Source organism: Hippocampus bargibanti, linkage group LG10 (genome assembly GCF_051943395.1).
Source record: "Hippocampus bargibanti isolate YZ-2025 linkage group LG10, ASM5194339v1, whole genome shotgun sequence".
NCBI lineage: Eukaryota > Metazoa > Chordata > Actinopteri > Syngnathiformes > Syngnathidae > Hippocampus > Hippocampus bargibanti.
The window spans coordinates 13,282,535-13,304,868 of NC_142743.1; the positions used below are offsets into that span (position 1 = coordinate 13,282,535).

The following is a 22,334-nucleotide window of genomic DNA, read 5'->3' on the forward strand; positions in this document are numbered from 1 at the left end:
GGGAGAGCAACAGTGACAAACAGCTTCAGCGCTACAAAGGTGGCAGGAAATCTATCAAACGGGACAATAAAATTGCAATTGAGTTTCTTTAGTTTTTTTTATAGAGCATGCATGTATCTTTTGAGGCGAATCAGAGCACTCGTAACCCTGCGTGTGTGTGTGTGTGTGTGTGTGTGTGTGTGTGTGTGTGTGTGTGTGTGTGTGTGTGTGTGTGTGTGTGCGCGCGTGTGTGTGCACGTCGCTAGAATCTTACACAAAGGGCTTGTGTTTTTGTCGCCTTTTTTTTTGCTTTTACTAATGACAAAGGCAAAAACAAAACTAGTCCACCCAGCTTTGTCCAGAGTCTGGATTTTTTTTTTTTACCGCTGTCATAGTTCTTTCATTTCTCAGCGTATAATGTAAGAATGTGACATTCTGTCGGCGCATGACCATGTAAAAACACGAGACACGTTGTGGTTAGCCACTTTGTCGCCTTCTATTAATTTAAGCAAATGACAAGGTTTGGACATTGAACGACTTACTGTAACGCAGCAGGAGCATTGTGAGGTGTACTTGATGTATGTAATGATTAAACTTAATGTAATATTCTAATATATTAGACATATTAGAAAGTCAAATTATACCTTTCTGACTCAAAAAATACTGATGGGGAAAATGATTGCTTTTAAAATATTACATGAAAAAATATTTGAGTGTACAAGAGTTATTTAACAATGACGGTAATTCTAAAGGGATTTAATGAAATATCATGAAAAAGTATTAATCCAAATATTTTATTTGAGTGAATATTGATTCCATGCAGCACCTATTGTTTTAAACATAGTGTACTGATTCATATTTGGAATATAAGTTACGCAATAAAATGCATCCATTTTTGTGTGCATTTCATATTTCATTGCTTAACCCGATTAAATGATGAAATGAATGGATGCAAAGTATCATATTTTCTGGAATATAAGGCGCACCTTCAACGAATGACATACATTTCTACATACATAAATGACATGTACAGTAAAGTCTCGTTATATCGATATCGGATATATCGATAGTCCCGGTTATATCGATACTATTTCTATGCACGCACGGAGAAAATTACATGCAAACAGTGTCGGATATATCGATAGTCCCGGTTATATCGATATTTTTTCGGACTCCCTTGAATATCGATATAACGAGACTTTACTGTATTTAAAAACATTTCCATACATAAGGTGCACCGCATTATAAGGGGCACCTTCAATGAATGACATATTTTAAAACGTTTTCTATACCGGATTATGAGGCGCATGGTGAGTTTTTGAAAAAATATTTTCTTTTAGGTGCGCCTTATAATGCAGACAATACGGTATTGGAAATCTGTACAAACGTCACGATGACTTATCATTTAATTGTTACAGTCATTGAAATCCACAATGCAATGATAATCATATACGTTTGTAAGTTGACGTTTGATATGAGTTACACCCGCATGGATTCATGGATTCACATTTTATTTTGTCCTTTTTTAAAAAATACCGGCGACAGCCTGCCTGCGCCCCCTACCGGTTATCAAAACTCTCTGCACCCCCGTCGTGTCAAGTGGGTGCCTCACATCAACAAGCACATCTTTAACTCACCCTTCACTCTGGCAGGGCTTTTAAGTCACCCACTCCTCCACCCCAACCCCAACTCACCCAGACCACAATCCCACACCATCCCACGTCTACTTCACCGTTTTGGAACAGACCGATGTAACGTGATAGCCAAAATGACTCTCTTCAAGTGCTAAACGGCACTTGTTTTTGTTTTTGCAAATAAGAAGTGCCAGCGGTTGATTTTCATCTGTGAATGAAAGCTATTGTATATGTAAATAAAGAAAATATAGTTGGATGCATGAAAAACTGCCGACAGGAAAACAAACCCTCCTTGGTGCGGGGAAATAATGAAAAAGATGACATGACTAATGTATAAAGCGGTGTCGAAACCCGGAACGGCGTCTGCGTGCGTGTGAGTGGGCCATAACGAGCTCTCTGACCTTGGCGTGGGTGATGGACAAAGTGTCCACCCAGACGCGCCAGCCGCCCCATTCATATTTGATGGCGTGGTAGAGCAGGATGCGGAAGACAGCGTACACCATCTCTGTGACTTTCTGCTCCTCACTGTTGCGTGGGTTGATGAAGCAGAGCGACAGCATCCACTCCTGCCACACGGAGCACTGCAGGAGGCTCCTTGGGGGGGGGGGGGCAGACACACGGCGTTGTGAAGAACGTGCACGTGCATGTGTCTGGAGGTGTTAGGGATTGGGGGGCGGGGGGGTTACCTGCGATTGTCCCGGCTGTTGTTGAACAGCTTGATCATGTCAGACAAAAAAACCTTGCGCACCTCCATTGTCTCCGGCGACAACGGGGAGTTCTTCAGCAAGTTGGCTATGACCTTGAGAATCTCTGAAAAATAGATATTACCATATTTTCTGGAATATAAGGCGCACCTTTAATGAATGACATATTTCAAAACCTTTTCCATACATAAGGTGCACCGCATTATAAGGGGCACCTTCAATGAATGACAAACGTTTTCCATATTTAAGGCGCACCGGATTATGAGGCGCATGGTCAGCTTTTGAAAAAAATATTTTCTTTTAGGTGTGCCTTATAGTGAGAAAATACGGTACTTTTTTGTTATATGCTCTTAGAGACTACCATTTCTTTTTACTTGGTAAATGTCAATATTGAAACAATTTTTTGGGACATGGGAAAAAGTCAATATTATATTATATAATATTAGATTTATGGGGTTTTGTTGGGAAAATGTTTTGGATAGTCGCATTTTCGCAAAGATATCTACATTATTGAAGCCGTTTTATCCCTCACGGAAATGCAAATGATAGTGTTTTTCCTTTATTTTTATTTTTTCGTTAGAAAATGCACCATATTAGATTAAGGTCATATTTTGAGGGCAGAAAATAATTTTGAAGATTTTTTGGGGGGAGAATGTGTTGATTTTTTATTTAAAAAAAGTCAGAAATGTTAAAAATACAAATGTGGACATATTAATTTCTGTGACAGTTTCCATGTAGCTATTTGGCTTGTGGTGTAAGACGTGAGTAGAAAAATGTCAGACAAAGCCCACTCAAACAGTTGAACTTTATTGCATGGCCGCTGTGTGCCGACTCCAATTTTAAACAACTTTGAATGTGACCGGTTAAATCTGAACAAACACAGATTTCCATTTGTAAGAAGTTCTGCAAGTTATTTTCTTTTTACTTCCTTCACGAACTATTTTTGTACTAGTCACATTAATGATGGAAATGTTTTTAATGTAATTTATTGTTTTATTTAGTTTTTTATTTTATGATGTTTTTTTTAAATATCAGAGGGTCCCGTCATTTGAAAAAGGTTGCGTAGATATTTTATATCAATCGCCGTTGCAAGATTGGACACGACGTGCAAATCATTCTGTCACAAACAATCCAAAGTTAAAAAAATGGATGACAGAAGGGTAAATTTAAAGGATAGATAGCTATCTTATAGTCATGCTTTCCGTATTGCTTAGGACCCCGTAGAAGGGTTGCCGGGGAACACTGTCAGAACTTGTGGTTTGGGTTACACTCGCCTTTTCAGACCTCGGCGCTAACAGTCGACCCCTTGAGTTCCCTCATCGTTTCTACGCTTACAGTCGGGCAAATTATAAGTCGCTGAACCTTCACCGGCAGAAAATTATCCAAGCAAAAAGTATGGAGGGACAATGTAACCCTCCCGTCTTGTTTTTTTTTTCCAAGTTATTTTGAAGGAAACGGCACTTCCTCAGTGTCGTTTGATTGGCTCTGGCGTTCCTAAAGACTGCAATCGGAGACCTGTTTTGAGATTTTGTCACAGATTAAAATCAAGAGAAGGTGCAGGGGGCATAGGAGAAGCATACCCCATTCGTACAAAGTGAGCCGGCCCGGCTAGGCCGTGGCTGCACATAATCAGCGTGGGACTGTAGCCGGACCTTGTCACATTCAAGAATCCGACCTGAGCTCACACCAGAGCCTTTTTTTTGGGGGGAGGGATTACTGACTGACTGCATGTGTTCCCATGCAGAAATAGAAATGAACCAAGGGGCATCAGAACTATAAAAGGGGGTCCTTGATTTGATGTCTAAACATACTAGTGATATTATAGTTATTTGAAGGCGCCCTCTAGTGGTGGTCAAATGAAGTATTGCTTCAGCACAGTGTAGTGGTGGAGTGCTTCACTTTCTCACACTTTACATTAATTTTTAGGAACTGCTTTTCAGTTTATATTCGGTCTTTTTTCTTTTTTACTTATGTGGAGTATTTTAATGGAATCATTAAGTTAAAATAAACACTACAATGAGCGGTGCCGGTGATTTAAGGACAGTTACTTACGTGGGTTGATGATCTTCACAGCGGAGTCGGGGTCCGGATGTTGTTTATGGATGACTTGTGTGCAGATCTGCTCGATGAGGAGCTGAAACGGGAACAGAGATCAATTAAAATTCACATTGCATATTATTGTAGTGACTTTATTTTGCTTTATTGAAGGTAAGCCGACCTCAAAGAGCACATTGTAGGTGGTCATCGAAAACTGGGCCGAGTGGAGCATCAGGCGCTCCGTGAGCAGGGAGAACAAGCCGCTATTCAGCATGACCTCTGATTTCCTCCTGATAGAAAAAAAATAAATTAAATAAAAATCAACAACAGATGAAAAATGTATTTTTCTTATCTTTCGAGGCCTTGCCTTCTTTTTGGCAAAACATATATTTGACATTATGAAACTGTTGTACAAAAAAAAAAAAAAAAAATAAATAAATAAATAAAAATAAATAAATAAATAAATAAATAAAAAATATAAAATACAATAAATAAAATAATATGAAATTAAATGACATTATATTAAATTAAATGACATTATATTAAATTATTCTCATTCCCATATCCTATTCATGGAAATTTAGGGAGAAAAAAAATCAACAAATTGTATTGACTATAAAGGAATATAGCCGTTTTCATTTAGTGCAGCTCGTGGGTGACTATGTGGAAATAGTGTACATTATCATTCAATATAATCATAAGAGAAATAGTGCTTACTTGGGTGGCAAATGTTTGAGGAAGTATCCCAACACTTTGAGCGTTTGCACTCTGATCCCTTCGCTTTTGGATGCCAGAAGCTTGTAAATCACACTTCCCACGAAGATCAAGAATGAAAGAATATTTCAGGTGAAGTCGACAAAGGGGGGCAATATTAAAACAACCAGGCGTGTACTCCTGCTATACCGAATGCCGTTGCGCTGGTCAAAGGCAAGCACCATGGATCCAGGATGCTCGGACATCAGCGCCACCAGCAACTGCAGCACATCCATGATGTTGTCATCCTACACGAGGACAAAGACAAATGACACATTTTTATTATATTTATGTAACACCCAAAGCAGGGGTCGGGGACCTATGGCTCGCGAGCCAAATGTGGCTCTTTTGATGATTGCATCTGGCTCGCCGATAAAACTAAATACATATCCTCGCTTTTTCGCTGTTCATTTCCTGTTTGGGTGGCAGTTGGCGGAAAGCGCAATTTGGAGTGGATGATACTGACCTAGGTGGCTGTTGATGTCGAAACAGGTAAACGCCCCCTTTTAAATAAACCTGGCGAGTAAAAAAAATGTTGAGTATCGTACACTTCAGATTGAATGGAGGGGAGGATACGCCTTTGTGGAGAGAAAATGTTCTTCCGTGATTCTAATTTGCAATGAAACAATACCATGAATGAAACAGTTGAATATCAGTGGCACTTTGACAAGCCCCATGCTAACATTAGCATCAATATACTTCTGTGAGAGACAGCAAGCGTGCAAGCTAATGAGCAATGTGCAGGCTCGCTGGCAGTAAAGTAGCGTATGGACCCGGCAAGTTGACTTTCATTCCGATTGTTTGGCTGGATTTTTTTTACCAATCATGAGGAACGTGAAACTATTCATATTAATGGTGAGTACTATCACAAAGTTATTTTAAATAATACATTCTGACATTTTGTTGAAATTACATGCGTGCGTGTTTGCGTGCGTGTGTGTGCGCGTGCGTGGCTCTCACTGAAAAACATTTCTAAATATTTTACTTTTATGGCTATTGTTTTTGTCTTTTGCATAACAACAGCTAGGGTCGAAGTGTTGAACAATGCTGGCATCTAGTGGCAATTTTGTACACTGACCTCGTGCATGGTGAGGAGGTAGTTGAGGATACTCTGGAGCTCGTCTTCCTTCACACCGGAATCCTGTAATAATAGTGGAGGTGTCTCATTAACATGTAAGGGAGGGGGTTAATAGAGCAAAATCTAAACAAATGGTTGCCTCAGCGACAACAAAGTATGGTTGCGGGTTCCGATGGACAGTAGACACCTGCTAGCTTACCTTCATGATGAGCTGCTTGACAAACAAAAGCAGGAAAGCTCGCAAAGACAGAATTTCCTTCGGCCTCGGACCATCTGGAAAAACCAGCAGAGCGTCAGTCGATTGTTTGACGTGAATGCTGGTCGAATCGGATACTTGACGGACACTCACCAACACCTTTGGGCACGACGCCGCTGCGGTCCTGCGGATTGACCACCCAGTAGTAGTATTTGAGCGTGTGCATGACCTGCAGCACTGTGCCCACCCGGCGGATGGCATTGTAGATGGTGACAGTGCTGATGAACTCGGTGGCCAGGTACGTGTACAGGGTCAGTTGCACCTGTGAAGCAACGTCAGAGGAAAGGGGAGTATTTATAAGTGATTTATTTAATCTGTCAATTTGATTCAAATTGTTACAATGAAAAAAACCTGAAAAGCAATTGTCATTGTTCCAGCGGGATTTTTAAAATTTCCAATTTGATTTCTTCACAGATACTTGAGTCCCACTTTTACTAGAGTACATATTTTAGCGACTCTACTCCGCTCCAACCCCAAGTATGGATTTTTGCCATATCGTAAATTTACCTTCGCGGCGGCATGGATCCAGATGGCGGGGTTGAACAGAATGTGATCGCACAGCTGCTTGAGCAGCAGGATGCCGTTCTGCAAGTTGCTCAAGTACCTGGAGAAGGCCAGCACGATGTCCAGGACGGGCCGCGTGACGTGCACTTTGGACGACTGCGGCGGGGTAAACATAAACATTTTGGGGTGAGCGGTGAACTCTCGTGGTTTGAAGTGGCCAAATGAGTAAAACTTGAAAATACATTATGACTAAGATGTATCCCCATCGTCTTTCTTTTTTTTTTTTTTTTACTTTTTTTTAATTGTGAGAGCTGTCACGTTTTTCTGAACAGAAAACAGAAACTATAAAATATTACAGGTAATAAAAGTCATGTGCTTTTTTTTTACATTTTATTTTGGGTGTTTTATAAAATTGCTATTTACTACACAGTACGTTGGTATAATTGTAAATATAATGTATAATGTTACATGTAATGTAATATATAATGTATAAATATAATAAATCATTTCTCCACTGCGAGACTAACAAAGGTTAAACCAATATAATTTGCATTGTATATATTGGTATGTAATTATTGTTGAAATATATTCTACTGTAAATTAAGGAGACTATTATTAAGATGATTACTTTATGTAATACACACCAGTTTTTCCTAAACTGTTGACAATTGGCGACCATTCGGGCATTGTACAAATGTAACTTTAGCATTATGAGAGCGAAAGCCATATCTATGTCCATTAAATTTTTTGCTGTCTTTTTTTGTTTAATCAACCAAAAGCAACGTTGACATTTTGGAGGCCTCGACTGAGGTACGATATGGATCCTGGAAATTTGACCCACCTTCTCCAAAGTGTATCCAATGACTAGGAAGCCTTTGCAGGCCAAGACCTGCTCTTGCATGGCTACCGAGTTCTTCAGCAGCTCCATCACAAAAGACAGCAGCGTGCAGCTGGGAGGCAAATGCGCACAGAGACAAAAACAGTCACAACCGTGACGGACAGGAACAATAATTTGCGTGTCCTGCTGCTGCTGACGAAGACCCGAGTGCGAAGAAGGGCTGGACATAACATGTGATGTGATTGAATAAGGGTGTCGTGTCCTCGTCGTGCCGGCGCAACACGCAGCCTTGTCTCAAGAAGGACCATTTAGACACGCAAGTAATTATTGTGAAGTTGGTATGCAAAAAAAAAATGTCATGAAACACAAATGCCTTCTGAATAGCTTGAAAAAAATGAGCGCTGTTAACAATAATTATTGTGTTTTGTAAAAAAAATGCACGGCATGCATGACCTTGACTGGGAAGATGGCATTTTGGTTTGAGGGACAACTAAAAGGGCCTAAAAAATTGTGCCTGTCATCAGTTCCATCACCGACATGTCACAAGACATGTAAAAAAAGTACCAGGGAACCACAAGTGGGAAATGAACAGCAAGTCTGCCATTTTGGGTTAAAGCGGGCATTGGGGGGGGGGGGGGGGGGGTTGTATATGTTCGTGCAAAAAGAGTGTGCGATCAATTATTTGGGGTATGTAATTAATTGATCTAATTAACTCATTGACTGCAAAAATGTGTCCACTCCAGTGCCAGGGTTTTTGTCATTGTCACCCAAAATCCAGGACCCACAGAATATTGACTTTTCGGACTACATAAACATTCAATGCAGCGTTAGAAACCTTAGACTGTGTTCTTTCATCAGAAAAAAAAGAGTTAATTCCTAAATTATGGGAGTCTGGAGTTTTGTGAGCTTGAAATGAAGGCGGCTGTCCAAAATGCAATGCAGTACATACGTATTGGTTTATATAGCGCTTTAACAACAGCTGAAACTGGAAGAAAGTGCTAACATGGAAAATTAGGAAAATGCTACCCCCTTGTGGATGGTAAAAAAACAGAGACCATGGCCAGTGCTTATTTGGCACCTAAACAAGAATAAGCAAAACCCGCAAAAATTCAGGAATGGCGCTCTACGTCATATTTTCCATTCTCAAATAAATTTGTAAATGGCAGTGAATGAGTTAATCAATTTTTATCTCATCGAAAAATTACAGAGAAAAGCCAATTTCCATTTTAAACTAATTATATTATTGAGGCAGAACAAAAGATGAAATTAAATGTGTAAACTTGGACAGATGCAGTTTGCTTTCTGCTGTATTTGAGACTAGTCCATTTTTTTGAGGGGGTCTTCATATGAGGAGTCTAAAAATCTCTTTAAAATATTTTTTTTAATCCTTGACACGCTTGTTTATATGCACTCATCTTGTGTTATAGATATGAAAAGGATGGGTGTTTCCATAGTTACCAAACAGATGTGTCCAGCTCGTGGCTGGAGGGCTGGCAGAAGTCCAGCTGTGCAAAGAGGGGGAAGAGGACCTGCACGCCACCAATGGAGTGAATCCCGCTCTGAACCGAGTGAGTCACCACTGCTTTCACGTCCTGCCACAAACAACGCCACAACGAAGTGACATTCGGATTCAACAAGACTTTATTAATAATAGAAATGGCGTCCTCCAAGAACTAATACTTTCCACTGCAAGACAAATGAGTTCAGATCGCCAGTAGTTCACTAAAACAATCACATATGATTTTAGAACAGAATATATTCACATATTGTCTATTTATGACCATTTCTTTGACTGTGATTGATTGTGAATAAACACTCAATATCACATACATATTTGGTTGAATTTTTTTTAGAGTAAATTTAACTATCCATGATGATGTGATATTTTTTTCAATATTTTGTAATTATATTTGTATTAATCCTTTAGTTATTTGTGTTGGGTGTTATTGTTGATTTTTACCAATCACTCAAGTGCCGCCTAAGCTTCCTGACTTTTGTCTTTTATGATAGTAGAAAAATGAAAATGAGAAACAGTTTTGCTTTTTTGGGGGGTTTCAGATCCATTTACCTTTTCATCAGGTGCAGCGGAATAGTAAGCTTGTTGGAAAGCATTCTGAGAACACGGTGGGGACCTTTTTTCCTTTTTATTTTGATTTTTAATGAGAGGGAAAAGTCCAAAAGTGGAGGGAAAGGTGCACTGTATGTGTGTGTTTGCTCCCTGGACATTGTGTGAGCTTCCTAATAAGCAAACCTGGAGGTGTTTCCAGCAGGTGAACTTTCCGCTCGAAGACTGAAAACTTTTGCCACCTTCACGCCGACTCACGGGTCTTAATATAGGAGCATATATTGCAGTGCACGAGATCATTAAAAAATCCATGTCTTGCTACTCTGCATCTACTACTTGATCTGACTACTGTGAAAAATAAATAAATGAACAAAATAACAACAAAAACAAAATAACACGCGGAGTGATTTTGAACATAACCACATTTTACCTGGAGCATGAGCGCGTGCGGGGAATGCACAAAAATGGAAGCGTTGTCCTTGGGGGAGGACTCAAGGCAGAGTTGGGCATCGGTGGCGCGGGCGTTGTACGCAAAAGCGATGGCGGCGGACAGCTTGCCGTCGTACAGCAGCATCTTGTGGTGCTCGGCAAACAGCAAGTCGCTTTCGGCTTTGTATTTGAACGTCCCCTGAGGAGAGACGAGGAGAGGCAACATGAGGAGGAAGTATTAAAAAAAGAAAAGGCCTCGCGCAAAGTGATGGATGTCTTTCTGTTTTGGCCCCGAGGTGCCTGGATAAAAAAATAACTAAATGAATAACACACAGCTGATGATCTTTATTTATTGCCTATCGTGTTATCTTGTGTGTTGACCTCAATTATATTTTATCATTTCTAATGATTACTTAAAAGGCAACCGACGTCACTTTTTTGTTTTTTAACTGACATCGGAAAAACCTTTTATAGCATCTAAAATACCCAAAACACACAGTATGATATTTTTATTCAAATGCAAAAATCCAATAAAAATGACTTAAAGTGTCCAAAATCTGCAAAAAAATGGAGCTGTGAATTGGGCATTTTCAGAAAGTCCTGCCCCCAGTTCGTGACGTCACGCCAAGACGTCTTGCATTACTGGAGAATAAAAACAATGGCTTCAGATTTGGATAATATGCTTTCTTGTTACGCATCCAGTTATGAATATGATTCAAATAGTTCTGAAGTGGAAAGCATACATGTTTGCAATCGATTAAAGAATGTATTCTGTGTCATTTTGAGGCAAACGGGCGGGGGGGAATGTCTCACCCAAAAAGAGGCAAGAAAATGGCCACCGAGCTGTGAGGAATGTATCAGCCCGTTTCCACGGGCTGATACATTCCTACCATGGAGCTTGGACTCCCTCTGCTGGCGGCTTTTGGATGTAACACAAGGGTTTAAAAAAAAAACAGTACAGCAAAATACATTGACGTGATGGAAAGACGCTACAATGCGTCTTTTTTACGGTCAGGAGGCGGTCCTTTTCTGACGTCACGTGAGGACTCGTCACCAACTCAAAAACAAGACTTCCTGAATGTTCAGCGCGAGTCTTAAAACGTAAAATATAGCTACAGTAAAGTCTCGTTATATCGATATTCTCGGGAGTCCGAAAAATATCGATATAACCGGGACTATCGATATATCCGACCCTGCGCGCATGTAATTTTCTCCTTGCATGCATAGAAATAGTATCGATATAACCGGGACTATCGATATATCCGATATCGATATAACGAACCTTTACTGTATATGCGGTGGAATCTTATTAAAATACGCGCAGTAGAAGTCATTTGAAGCCATTTTACAAATTATGGACACAACTTGTCCGGAGATATCGGTTGTCCTTTAAATGTTCACTTTATTTTGATTTTGTCAATCTTTTGGGCACTGGTGGTTACATTTTTGCTTGACTACGTGACAGATTTTACAGGCCTCTGGAAATATTCCAGTTTCAAGTGCGATACTGACCAGCTGATTAGTGTTTTGAGTTACAAAAAACTGTTATGGAAACAAACGCCTCATTCAAGGAATCGCTACACTACGACATTTCATTTTTTGCTGCAGGCCACATTAGAGTTACAGTTATGAATTTGGGGATGCCATTAGAATGTTTAATCACCTGCACATATTACATATAGTGCGCACAACAAATTAATGAATAACTCGTTTTCGAATTCAAAGTCAAAAATAATGATTGTTATTGTGGGTTACATGGGACAATTTGGAATTTTGGTTCAAACTTCAGAAAGCATCATGGAATTTCACAAGTTTCATTCGCTTTCACGGGCCGAATGAAATGAAACACTGGAGTTGAAATGAGGCGACTTGTGAAACTTTTCCCCACCTTACCTGATACCCTGGCCCCAGATGATAGATGGCCAGGATCTGCGCAGCATTGAGGGCTTCTCCAAATAGATACACAGCGCCCATCTGGCCACAAAAGACCCGGTTGGCGTCGGCCGTTTCGGACGAGCCAAGGAAGCACTTGTCGAACGTCTGCGGGATAAAAAAGCATGCTGTTTTAGAGCAAAAAAAATAAAAAATAAAGATGAAAAGATCACATCTTAAAACGCAATGATAAAAAGAGGTAAAAATAGCAGCTAAGTTGTGAGGACAACGTGCTATAAATATCCTGAATGACAGGATTGAGTGCCACTACTTTTTCAATCGCGACTGTAGACTCAAGTCATCCTCCGTGCTGTGCACAACAGCGCGTGCAGTGATTTGTGTGTAATTAGTGGAAAAAGGGAGTGCAGCTTTTGTAACATTTTGCACACAGACAACCAGATAAATGAAAGACTGGAAATGTAAATACTATCCAATCAATTTCCAAGTGATGAATTAGTATTTGACAGAATACGGGAACTGACGGAGTGTAGCTGCAAATCTAGTATTTAGCTACGTTTTTTTTTTTTTTTTTTTTTTTTTTTAAGTGAGGTATCCATTTCGCTACATCCACAGAATTAGTAAATCTCTATTCACGTGCGCAACAAACCACTACCTCAACCCGTCATCACCTCCCGAATTAAAGCAAAAAAATGAGAATTCAATGCTATGTATATTCGAAGTCGTAGAACAGCCTTTCCCAGTCTTTTAAAGCCACATCCACCCACATTAGACTCCGCCCACTCCCCCAACCGCATAATTGGGCCCGGGGGGGATGGTGCACGGCAGTTTGAGAATGCCCGTCTCAGACCAATTAGCCACGCTTTCGCAAAGGCTTTCTACTTACGTCGCTGGTGTTGACAAACCAGGCAATCTCTCCAAAGGATGCCAGCTCACCGTTGACGTAGCAGCTAATTTCACTGTTTTTCCAGCGGTTGTAGACATGTACCAGAGTCACCATGTACCACTACAATGGAAGAAATTACATCTTTTGTATACAGAATGGCAAGGTGAAACTTTTATGACGACAAGGTTGCATGTTTTTTTTTTGTTCCCATTCTACCTTCTGGGGTTTGAAGTCATACTTCACACAGTGTTGGAATCCTTTCCCCTTGGTTTTCAGCGAGGTGACAATCAAACATCCCCCCACAAAGTGTGCCGAATAGCCGAGGCCTTTACTGGTGCGGAAACTGAACAAAAAGCAGACAAGCGGGTGGTTGAGATTCCACAGAAAGAAACGGTCCCACGGAGATGGGTGTGAAGGAGCCAAGACTGACCAGTAGAGGTAAGGCTTGTCTTTGTCCACATTGAGGTTGCTGAGGGGGTCCATGCGGAGCCACGTATGGAATGTAAAGCCATTCTGATACGGCCATTTTGCAATGGGTGGAAGCGCTATCGCCTGTTGGTAAACCAAAACAACAAAACCATATTCATAGTATATTTTGGGGGGGATTTGTGGGGGGCATATTGTACTCACAGCTGCATTTTTGCCAGGGAAGCTAAAGAAGGAGTCTGGGCCGTTCCTGTGAGCCATGTACTTCAACACCGACAGGAGCTTAACGGCATGCCGAGGCTGAAAAAATCAAACAGATAATTAAGATTAAACAGATCATTAAAATAAAAAGACGAATGGATCGATAGATCAATTGATAGAAAGAAAGATTGATCGATAGAAAGATTGATGATTGACAGAAAAATTGTGCAATCGATCAATAGATTGATCGAAACATTGACCAAAAGACAGATCAAATGATAGAAAGATGGATCAATTGATCGATGGAAAGATTGATCAATCGATCAATCAAAAGATCGATAGAAAGATCGATTGATGGATAGATCGATAGACAGCTAAATCAATAAAGTTCTTGGGAAACGAAACCTAACCTTTATAATTCACACATTTGGGTTCTCGGCACAGTCTTTGTAAATATGGTTGAGACAACAACATAATCTGACTCACCCACTGGCCTTTCTCCCCTTGCAGTTTGCTGAAGAACAATTTCAGCTCTTTGACGGTGATGCTGTAGCTGGCAAGCACACCCAGCATATCCACCAGCAAATCTGGGGAAAAAAATGGGGTAGAATGGTCGAGCATGCAATGATCAATGTCGACAAACAAATTGGATGTATTTGCCATTAAACTATGAACTTTAGATAATGTCATATATCAGGGGGGGACGATCTTAAAAGATGGAACGTTTTCACTTGAGTAAACATCTACTTTTCCCTCACTTGACTGCACAGTTGCCGGAGGCCTGCGCTGTTCTCGCTGGCGAGAAGGGCACTGATGCAAACACCATCCCGTCGGAATAGATCCCAGTAATCCCGGCAATTTCGCAAGGGCTCACAACGGAGTTGGCGCAAAGCCTTTTATTCCCAATGTGTCCCAAACCAGATTCGCTCCCAAAAAAAGAACCAAAAAAGTCTTGATTTAGGTTTTGGAGATTTGGTGGGAGGAATAAAATGGAAAAATCTGGGACGAAAAATGGGAATATTCTGACATAACTTTTCTTACATAATGAAAATAATTAACAAATTGCATTAGAAACATATTTACATTTCTATCACCCGGTCCGTCAGTACCTGCAATCATGCTATCAGTGTCGGAGATGCACTGCAGCACCAGCTGAATGAGGCCCACGTCGGTGCACGCCTGCAGGTTGCGCACGCTCTTCTTGAGAATTGCGGTGAAGATGCTCCACACCTCGGCCTGGCAGGTGAGCTCGCATTTATCCAGGAGCTCCACCATACACATGATGCTCTCTGGCTCCTGGATGATAAAGTTCATCTCCAGGTCAAACTGGCCGCCGACCAGCTGGGAGGGGAAATAGAGGGGGGGGGGGTGTTGAATTTTAATAGAGGTAGTAACAAAATGCGCAAAGTGTGAAATCCGCCTGTCTAAATTTTCAAAATCAAACAGAGCCATATTAAAATCGAGACAAATATCAAGTGTGTGAAGTGCACACTTTGTCAACATTTATTTTTTTTTTTTTTACAGTCTTGGATGATGCTATGGGTGAATATGACCCATTTTGAAGCTCACAGATGTAAACAGATGAAGGTGTGGTGTCGCCATGATGCCTGTTAAATAAATAAATAAATAAATAAATAAATAAATAAATAAATAGATAGAAAAGGTAGATACATAAACAAATACATAAAATATATATGAATAAATAACAATGCACTCACCTGCAGAAAAACAACCTATGACTGTAAAGTGTCCTTGAGCTTATAATTAAATGTATTTTATTATTATTATTATTATTATTATTATTATTGCTATTATTATTATTAGAAAAAATATAGAAGTAAAAAAAATTTAGATTTTTTTCCTTCCTGGATTTTTAATTGGAGACATCTCCGGGTAGATTGCGAGCCAATGTGAATTAATTCTAAGTTTTTTTAAAGTAAAGATAAAATAAAATAAAATACATACAAGATTAAACTTGAAAAAGTGCGGTTGCGTCAAGAATTTCCATCGGCTTCTTGGTGTGTTCCCCACCCCCCTCAGAATGTTGTGATTGATGAGGCTACCACTCAAAGAGACTCGTCCATCCATCATTGTTGACCGATGACAAAGAGGACAAGATCGAAAATATAAAGACAAGCTGTCTTACCCATATTGTGGGGGGACATACCACGTGTTAATTACAGGGCGGAGAGGGCGGGGGGCTGAATTTCCCCCTACTTTGATTCGCCGCAAATCATTATCTGGTCGTGTGATGTCATGCTGAGTCTAAATTAATGTGATCTTGAGAAGGACCCTCAGAGGGTTGTTTGGTTTTCCGCTGTGTGACAGTAACAGTATAGAAAAAAGGCATTGCCAGTCCAGTCCGGCACCACCATGGCTGGACAGTAGGGATATATATATATATATATATATATATATATAGCCTCTAAACTACCAGTAAGACTTTAGTTTGCTGACGAAGTTTCTTGGATAAAAAGCGAAACGTCCGACACCTTCAAAGAATTACAGATGACGGCGGAAGAAACTTTTTCATCGATATATTGTGTGTAGTTTTAAGGCTTATTTAGTAGAAATGTATGTTTTATGGGGACCTGGGAACGGATTATTCTCATTTTTAATGGTTTCTTATGGGAAATGAATGTTTGGCAGATGAACTTTTCGCTTTACACACTTTCTGGGAACCAATTAAGTTCGTAAACTGAGGTATCACTGTATTAATTTTGAGTATATATTTTATTGCAATGTATTGTAATCGTTTAATAGGTTAGTGCCAGTGATAAGCATGCAAAACCACTTCACCAAATGAAGGGACCCAAAAAAGGAGTCCCGCTGCCTCCTTCACATCCAGTCGCTAAATCTGGAACAAACAGTCCAAGGTTGCCAACTGCACCCTGGGCCCAATCCCAAAAGTGCTCGTGCACCAAAACACTGCAGCTTTATGGCAACCCGACACCAGATCTCTGGCTGGGTAACCTAGCCTTCCCCCCACACCCCATCCAGAGTCCTACCTGAATTAATCATGGCTGAGCAGTCACTGGAGCACAACACCACATACCTTTTCTATGGTCACCATGGTGAAGAACACGGAAGCACGGCAGGGGTCATGGAGACGTTGGTTGATCATTTGTGATCAACTGTTTCTGGCTTGGGCTCGTTTGCACGCCTGAGTGCCACTCACTATTTCAAAACAGCCAGCCAGCCATAAAACCCCAAAAGCACACACGCAACCATCACAAAACGAATGCATCACCGCCGTGTCACAAAGTTGCACGCACAGGCCGTTGGCTATGGAGTCCAAGTCAAAATTCCACCACGTTTTGCCTGATACGCCAATGCCTTCGGACATCAACTTCAATTCCATCCATGATTACGCCCGCAACCCAAAACACCCACGAATCATCTTCGCCCATTGAGGGGAATGAAAATGTCATTTCCGGGCCACAAAAAAATGCATAAAAGGGAAAAATATCATATCAATATCATAATATTGTACTTTATTAACTCATTCACTGCCAGACGATGTGTAAAAATGTGTCCATTCCAGTGCCAGGGTTTATGTCATTTTCACTCAAATTGCAGGACCCACAGAATATTGAGTTTAGGACTACATAAACATGTAATGCAGTGTAAGAAACCTTAGACACTCTACTTTCATCAGTTAATTCCTATATTATATTGGTCTGGAGTTATTGGTGGATGAAATGAGGGAGGCTGTCCAAAATACAATACAATGCAATACATATAGATTTACACAGCGCTTTAACAAGAGCTGAAGCTGTAAGAAAGCAGCTAACATGGACAAAAGGCAAATGCTGCCCCCTCGTGGAAGGTAAAAACACAGCAAGATGCCTGACCAGCGCTTTATCGGCATCCCCGCAAGAAAAACCGAAACCTGAAAAATTTGGGAATGGCGCTCCACGTCACACTTTTCAATTCCCAAATAAATTTGTGAATGGCAACGAATGAGTTCATTGATTATTATGAAATCCACTGTATGATACGGTAAACCGAAGAATAGTTTTGGGTTAATCACGTGTAGCTAAATCAGACAAAACACGGCCCGCACTCATGTTGTTATTCGTTTGGGACGACTTCCACATGACAACGTATGATCCACGCGTGGGCCACGTGTGGATCATACGCGTCGTGTGGCGTTATCAACCTTTAGATGAGGACCGCACGCCATCGCTTCGTTTGTCTTTTTGACAAAAGCAAGGTTTGAAAAGCAATCCAAACGAGGCTGTCGGGGCGACAACGCGCTCGATGGCCTACTTCCGTTGCACCCCCCTACAGCCCTTCAAAGGCATTCTCTTTTTTTTAAACGAGCTATCTCATCAAACCAAACGCGGTTGAGTGCCTTGGTCAATGAGAGCGCTTAGGCAAGGAAAGACGGCGGTCACGGAACGTATAACACGTGAGTCAATTTGACGGCGTAGAGACGTCAAGCAAATAATTTGGTCCGACGGATGCTGAAAGAGGCACTTTCTCTTATTTTTTTCAAATATCTATGCCTATTTAATGGAGTTACAATAATGGGAATACAATATAATACAATACATCCATACGTCCATCCATTACCCGTACCGCAGAGAAAACCCACTGTTTCTTTGGGTCCAACAAAAATTGGCATCTTTGCAGACCCAACGCTCACTTTCACTGCCAGACGTGCAAAAATGTTCCCACTCCAGTGCCAGGGTTTTTGTTTATTGTCATTTGAATTGCAGGACCCACATAATATTGAGTATTATTATTATTATTATAAATCAGGGGTCTCAAATTCAATTTACCCGGGGCCGCTGGGGGCTGAGTCTGGGTGAGGCTGGGCCGCATCATGATTACCACAAGAAAAGCATAGATAAAACATTCCAATGTTCTCAAAATCTTTATTTTTAACACAGAAAAAATGAATTAAATGAAAAAAAAATCAAAAAATTAATAAAAAATAAATTCACCAGTAATAAACAAAATAATTAGACTGATCATACGGCAGATACACACGACTGAGAAAACCACAGGAAAACTATTTTAATAAAGTTTCAAATGTCTGTATTAACAGTTCTTTAACAATTAGCTTTCTTAATATAAATAAAATATTGAACATGAACTGTCCTAAACATCTAAATATGGCTTCTCTTGCCTACTGGTTCAGCTTCACATACAAGTTTCATTCATATCAATCATGCGGGTCGCACTCACATTTATCTTTAGTATCAAGGCGGGCCGCAAAATATTATTTCGGGGGCCGCAGTTGGCCCGCGGGCCGCGAGTTTGGGACCCCTATTATAAATGATATGGGTCTGGAGTTATATGTATACAGACATATTGGTTTATATAGCGCGTTAACAACAGCTGAAGCTGGAACAAAGCGCTAACATGGAAAATAGGAGAATGCTGCCCCCTTATGGAACAGAAAAAAAACATTGCCAGGGGCCATGGCCAGCGTTTTATCGGCACCCAAGCATGAAAAAAAGAAAAACCCCAAAAATTGGGGAATGGCGCTCTACGTCATATTTTCAATTACCAAATAATTTTGTGAATGGCAGTGAATCTTCAAGGCAGTATGAAATTATTGGCATTATTATAATAATAATAATAATAATAATAATACATTTTCTCACTCACTCACTCACAGACAAGCATAGATAGAATAATAAATAAAATTAGTCAGTTTCACGCTGAAGAATGTGCGAGCGGGCTAAGAGGCGTTGTCGGAAAAGGAGGCGATGCCATCTGAAAGTAAACAAAGAATTTCCTCATTTGGTATACGTCGTTGACCCAAAGGGACACTGAAGCTTTGCGCATTTACTCAACATGATATTTACAATATCTGGATGATTCTACTCACCAGAGGGAGCCCGTTCAAATTCAACCTGACAGACCTCTCCGTCTTGTGTTGGCTCTAAAACCAGTTTTGCAGGCGTTGCCCTTCGCATTTGACGCCCGCATTATGACTTCCGCTGGCGGTTAGTGGCAGTTAACAACCTCATCCCACCGACAGGTTTTGCATTAGCAAGGCAAACTCTTTTTTTTTATTTGCACCGTAGAGTGCAGACAACATTTTATTAATTAAGGGAAGTGTCATCAAAAATCATTTACTGGGGGGAAATCCTGCATGGGGAATCTGGAGAAAGCTTGGGGAAAAATTGCCAGGTCTGCTTCACGCCACCAATTTTCTGTCAGTGACAGCATACATGAAGCCTAAAATCAACCTTCGAAAAATTGCTGGTCTGAAAAATGCTTCTTGATACTATCATATTTCCCAAACAATGTTAAAGGGGGTGCATCCGCATTCTGCCTCAGGCCAAAACCATCACCCCATCGACCTCTTTACATTTACACGCCGCCATATTCGGACCAATACTGCCCATCTAGTCACGCAATGGGACGTTGAGATTGTAGCCCAGCGTTGAAGACTCGTGTGTAATCGCACAATGATTGCGTAATGTAAGAATGGTGAGCTTTGATTGCTCATTCCAGTCCCGATAGATAAGCCTCTGGGTGGGGGCGCAACATTCCGACGCGTCGTCTTGCCGGACGTCACATCAGATTGTCGCAGTTTGGTCTTTATGCATGCGGATTCCCCATCGGCATGTCGACTTTTAATGTCGTCATCGACTTTAAGCCTTTTTTTTGTTCCTGTGTTGTTTGTTATGAGAGGGGGAGCCCTTGTGCAAGTGGATGAAATTGTGGACAGGGACCCGGGAACGCATTCTTATCTACATCAAAATGCTTTGATCACCTGGTTTCGCTATAGATCAAGATGTCATTTGATTCCAAATGCCTCCGGTCATTTTAGAACATGTGGCGCTGATTTGATTGTGAGGGATGGAAATGGATAAGACCATTTGCTTTGGGGACATTATGCATAAAAAAATAAGAATAATAATTTGTCTGATGGTCTTATCTTAAGACTTACCTACATACACTTAATTAGCGAGGGCAATCCCATTACAAGACAACTAGGCCAAACAATCCTGATTTGAAGAAGAAGAAGAAGAAGAATTGACTGCCACACCCCTCCCCAAAAAGATTTTTAACTGCCTTTTTTTTACACATATACATTCGTAGTTCTTCAGTTCCAAGATGTGGCATCTTGGAACAGGCGACCCTAAATCTTCTTCTACAAGTGCGACAATGTTTTTCAGAAGAAAAAAAAAGAAATGAGAATATCCCATCACACGCCCCACCCTCCCCCCCCAAAAAAAGAAAATATGCGGCGGGGTCATTTCACACGCAGTCTCTTTTGTTGTGCCACAGGAAGCAGGACACAAGAGGTTAGCAGCGCCGTCCTTGCCTTCAGGTAAAGCCACATTCCGCACCAATAACTTGTCAAACTCTGGCGGAGCCCCACAGATCGTCCGCGAGCGCAGCTGTCAGGCCAGCTGTCCTTCACTTGCTCCGAAGTGACTCGCCGTTGCCTCGAAGGGACATCGGCTGCCGAGGCCAAAGAGTAAATCGTTTGGGTTTTTTTTTCTTAAATGGACGAAAAACAGGGAGAGGGGGGGCGGTTTCAGACGAAAAATGCAAACTTAGGTAGATACTGGAATCTTGAATTTTGTCTGAGGCCACACTTGAGAGAAAAAAAGTGACACAACAAGCCATATTTGCAAAGGATATTTTGCGGATGGGTGGAAAATTACTGAATAAATCAACAAATAAGTAAATTATTATTATATATATATATATATAATAAAATGACTTCCTAGCTGTAGAAAGGACTCAAACATTGACGAGTCCTTTTCTCAGAGGTTGGCGAGACAAAGCTGACCTTTGGACAGCGAACCAAAAGTCAAAAGGTCGTGACTTTGATCGAGTTTGGAAAGCTTGTTTCCAAGGTGACTTGCTTTCAAACATTTGTTTTATGATTATGATTTGCAATTTGGGATTAAGCAAGCACCATAGTCTTCATTTTAGGGGATAAAAACGCAAACTTATTTGTCCAATTAAAATGGCTTATCCATTCATCTGGTATCCCCTCAAGGCAAGAGTGCCCTACCCATCACTCCTTCTGATATGAGTAGCGCACAGTTCACCAACAGGATGCTCACAGGCAGCCTCCTAAAAATAGCTCACCGCTGATTGGCTATTGTGATTTCCTTGTTTTACCGTAGATGGGAACGCTTTAAATGTGGACACTTGCCGGCTTTCAGAAAAAAAGTCTTGCGTGTGGATGTTGAGCAGTTTTCTGAGATTGTTGATGGTTATTGTGAGAAATGACAGGCATAAAAAATTCATGTTTATAATCAAATGTGCGATGTGTGCAACATTCAGCACGGATGAAATGCCGTATGCAAGTAAGTAACTAAGTAAGTAAGTGGGTAAATAAATAAATAAATAAATAAATAAATACATGTGATTAACTCATTCACTGCCAGACTTGCAAAAATGTGTCCACGCCAGTGCCAGGGTTTTTGTCGTTGTCACTCGAATTCCAGGACTTACAAAATATTTTAGGACTACATAAACATTCAATGCAGCGTAAGAAACCTTCAACTTTCTTCTTTCATCAGAAAAAAAGAGTTAATTCCTATATTATATGGGTCTGGAGTTATGTGAGCTTGTAATGAGGGTGGCTGTTGAAGGAAATAAGTACATTTAGTTAGCCATTTTAAACATTGTAGGATGAACATTAAAGTCGTGATTTGTTCAGTAGA

The 22,334-nt window shown here is 40.6% G+C and overlaps 1 protein-coding gene across 7 annotated transcripts in view; it reads right to left on the reverse strand.

Annotated features, from left to right (window-relative positions):
- lrba (LPS-responsive vesicle trafficking, beach and anchor containing) overlaps positions 1-22,334 on the reverse strand; it is a 181,035-nt gene that overhangs the window by 152,066 nt on the left and 6,635 nt on the right. For all 7 annotated transcript variants that reach the window (XM_089006279.1, XM_089006285.1, XM_089006284.1 and 4 more), the window contains exons 2-21: positions 14,790-15,021; positions 14,167-14,267; positions 13,684-13,779; positions 13,484-13,605; positions 13,270-13,396; positions 13,054-13,173; positions 12,171-12,317; positions 10,279-10,476; positions 9,242-9,375; positions 7,787-7,895; positions 6,949-7,101; positions 6,535-6,703; positions 6,385-6,458; positions 6,186-6,248; positions 5,258-5,355; positions 5,072-5,164; positions 4,536-4,644; positions 4,370-4,451; positions 2,300-2,423; positions 2,015-2,207 (exon numbers count right to left, since the gene is read on the reverse strand). In XM_089006279.1, the coding sequence (XP_088862405.1) occupies positions 2,015-2,207; positions 2,300-2,423; positions 4,370-4,451; positions 4,536-4,644; positions 5,072-5,164; positions 5,258-5,355; positions 6,186-6,248; positions 6,385-6,458; positions 6,535-6,703; positions 6,949-7,101; positions 7,787-7,895; positions 9,242-9,375; positions 10,279-10,476; positions 12,171-12,317; positions 13,054-13,173; positions 13,270-13,396; positions 13,484-13,605; positions 13,684-13,779; positions 14,167-14,267; positions 14,790-15,021 (2,544 nt within the window). The remainder of the gene's footprint in view (positions 1-2,014; positions 2,208-2,299; positions 2,424-4,369; positions 4,452-4,535; positions 4,645-5,071; positions 5,165-5,257; positions 5,356-6,185; positions 6,249-6,384; positions 6,459-6,534; positions 6,704-6,948; positions 7,102-7,786; positions 7,896-9,241; positions 9,376-10,278; positions 10,477-12,170; positions 12,318-13,053; positions 13,174-13,269; positions 13,397-13,483; positions 13,606-13,683; positions 13,780-14,166; positions 14,268-14,789; positions 15,022-22,334) is intronic.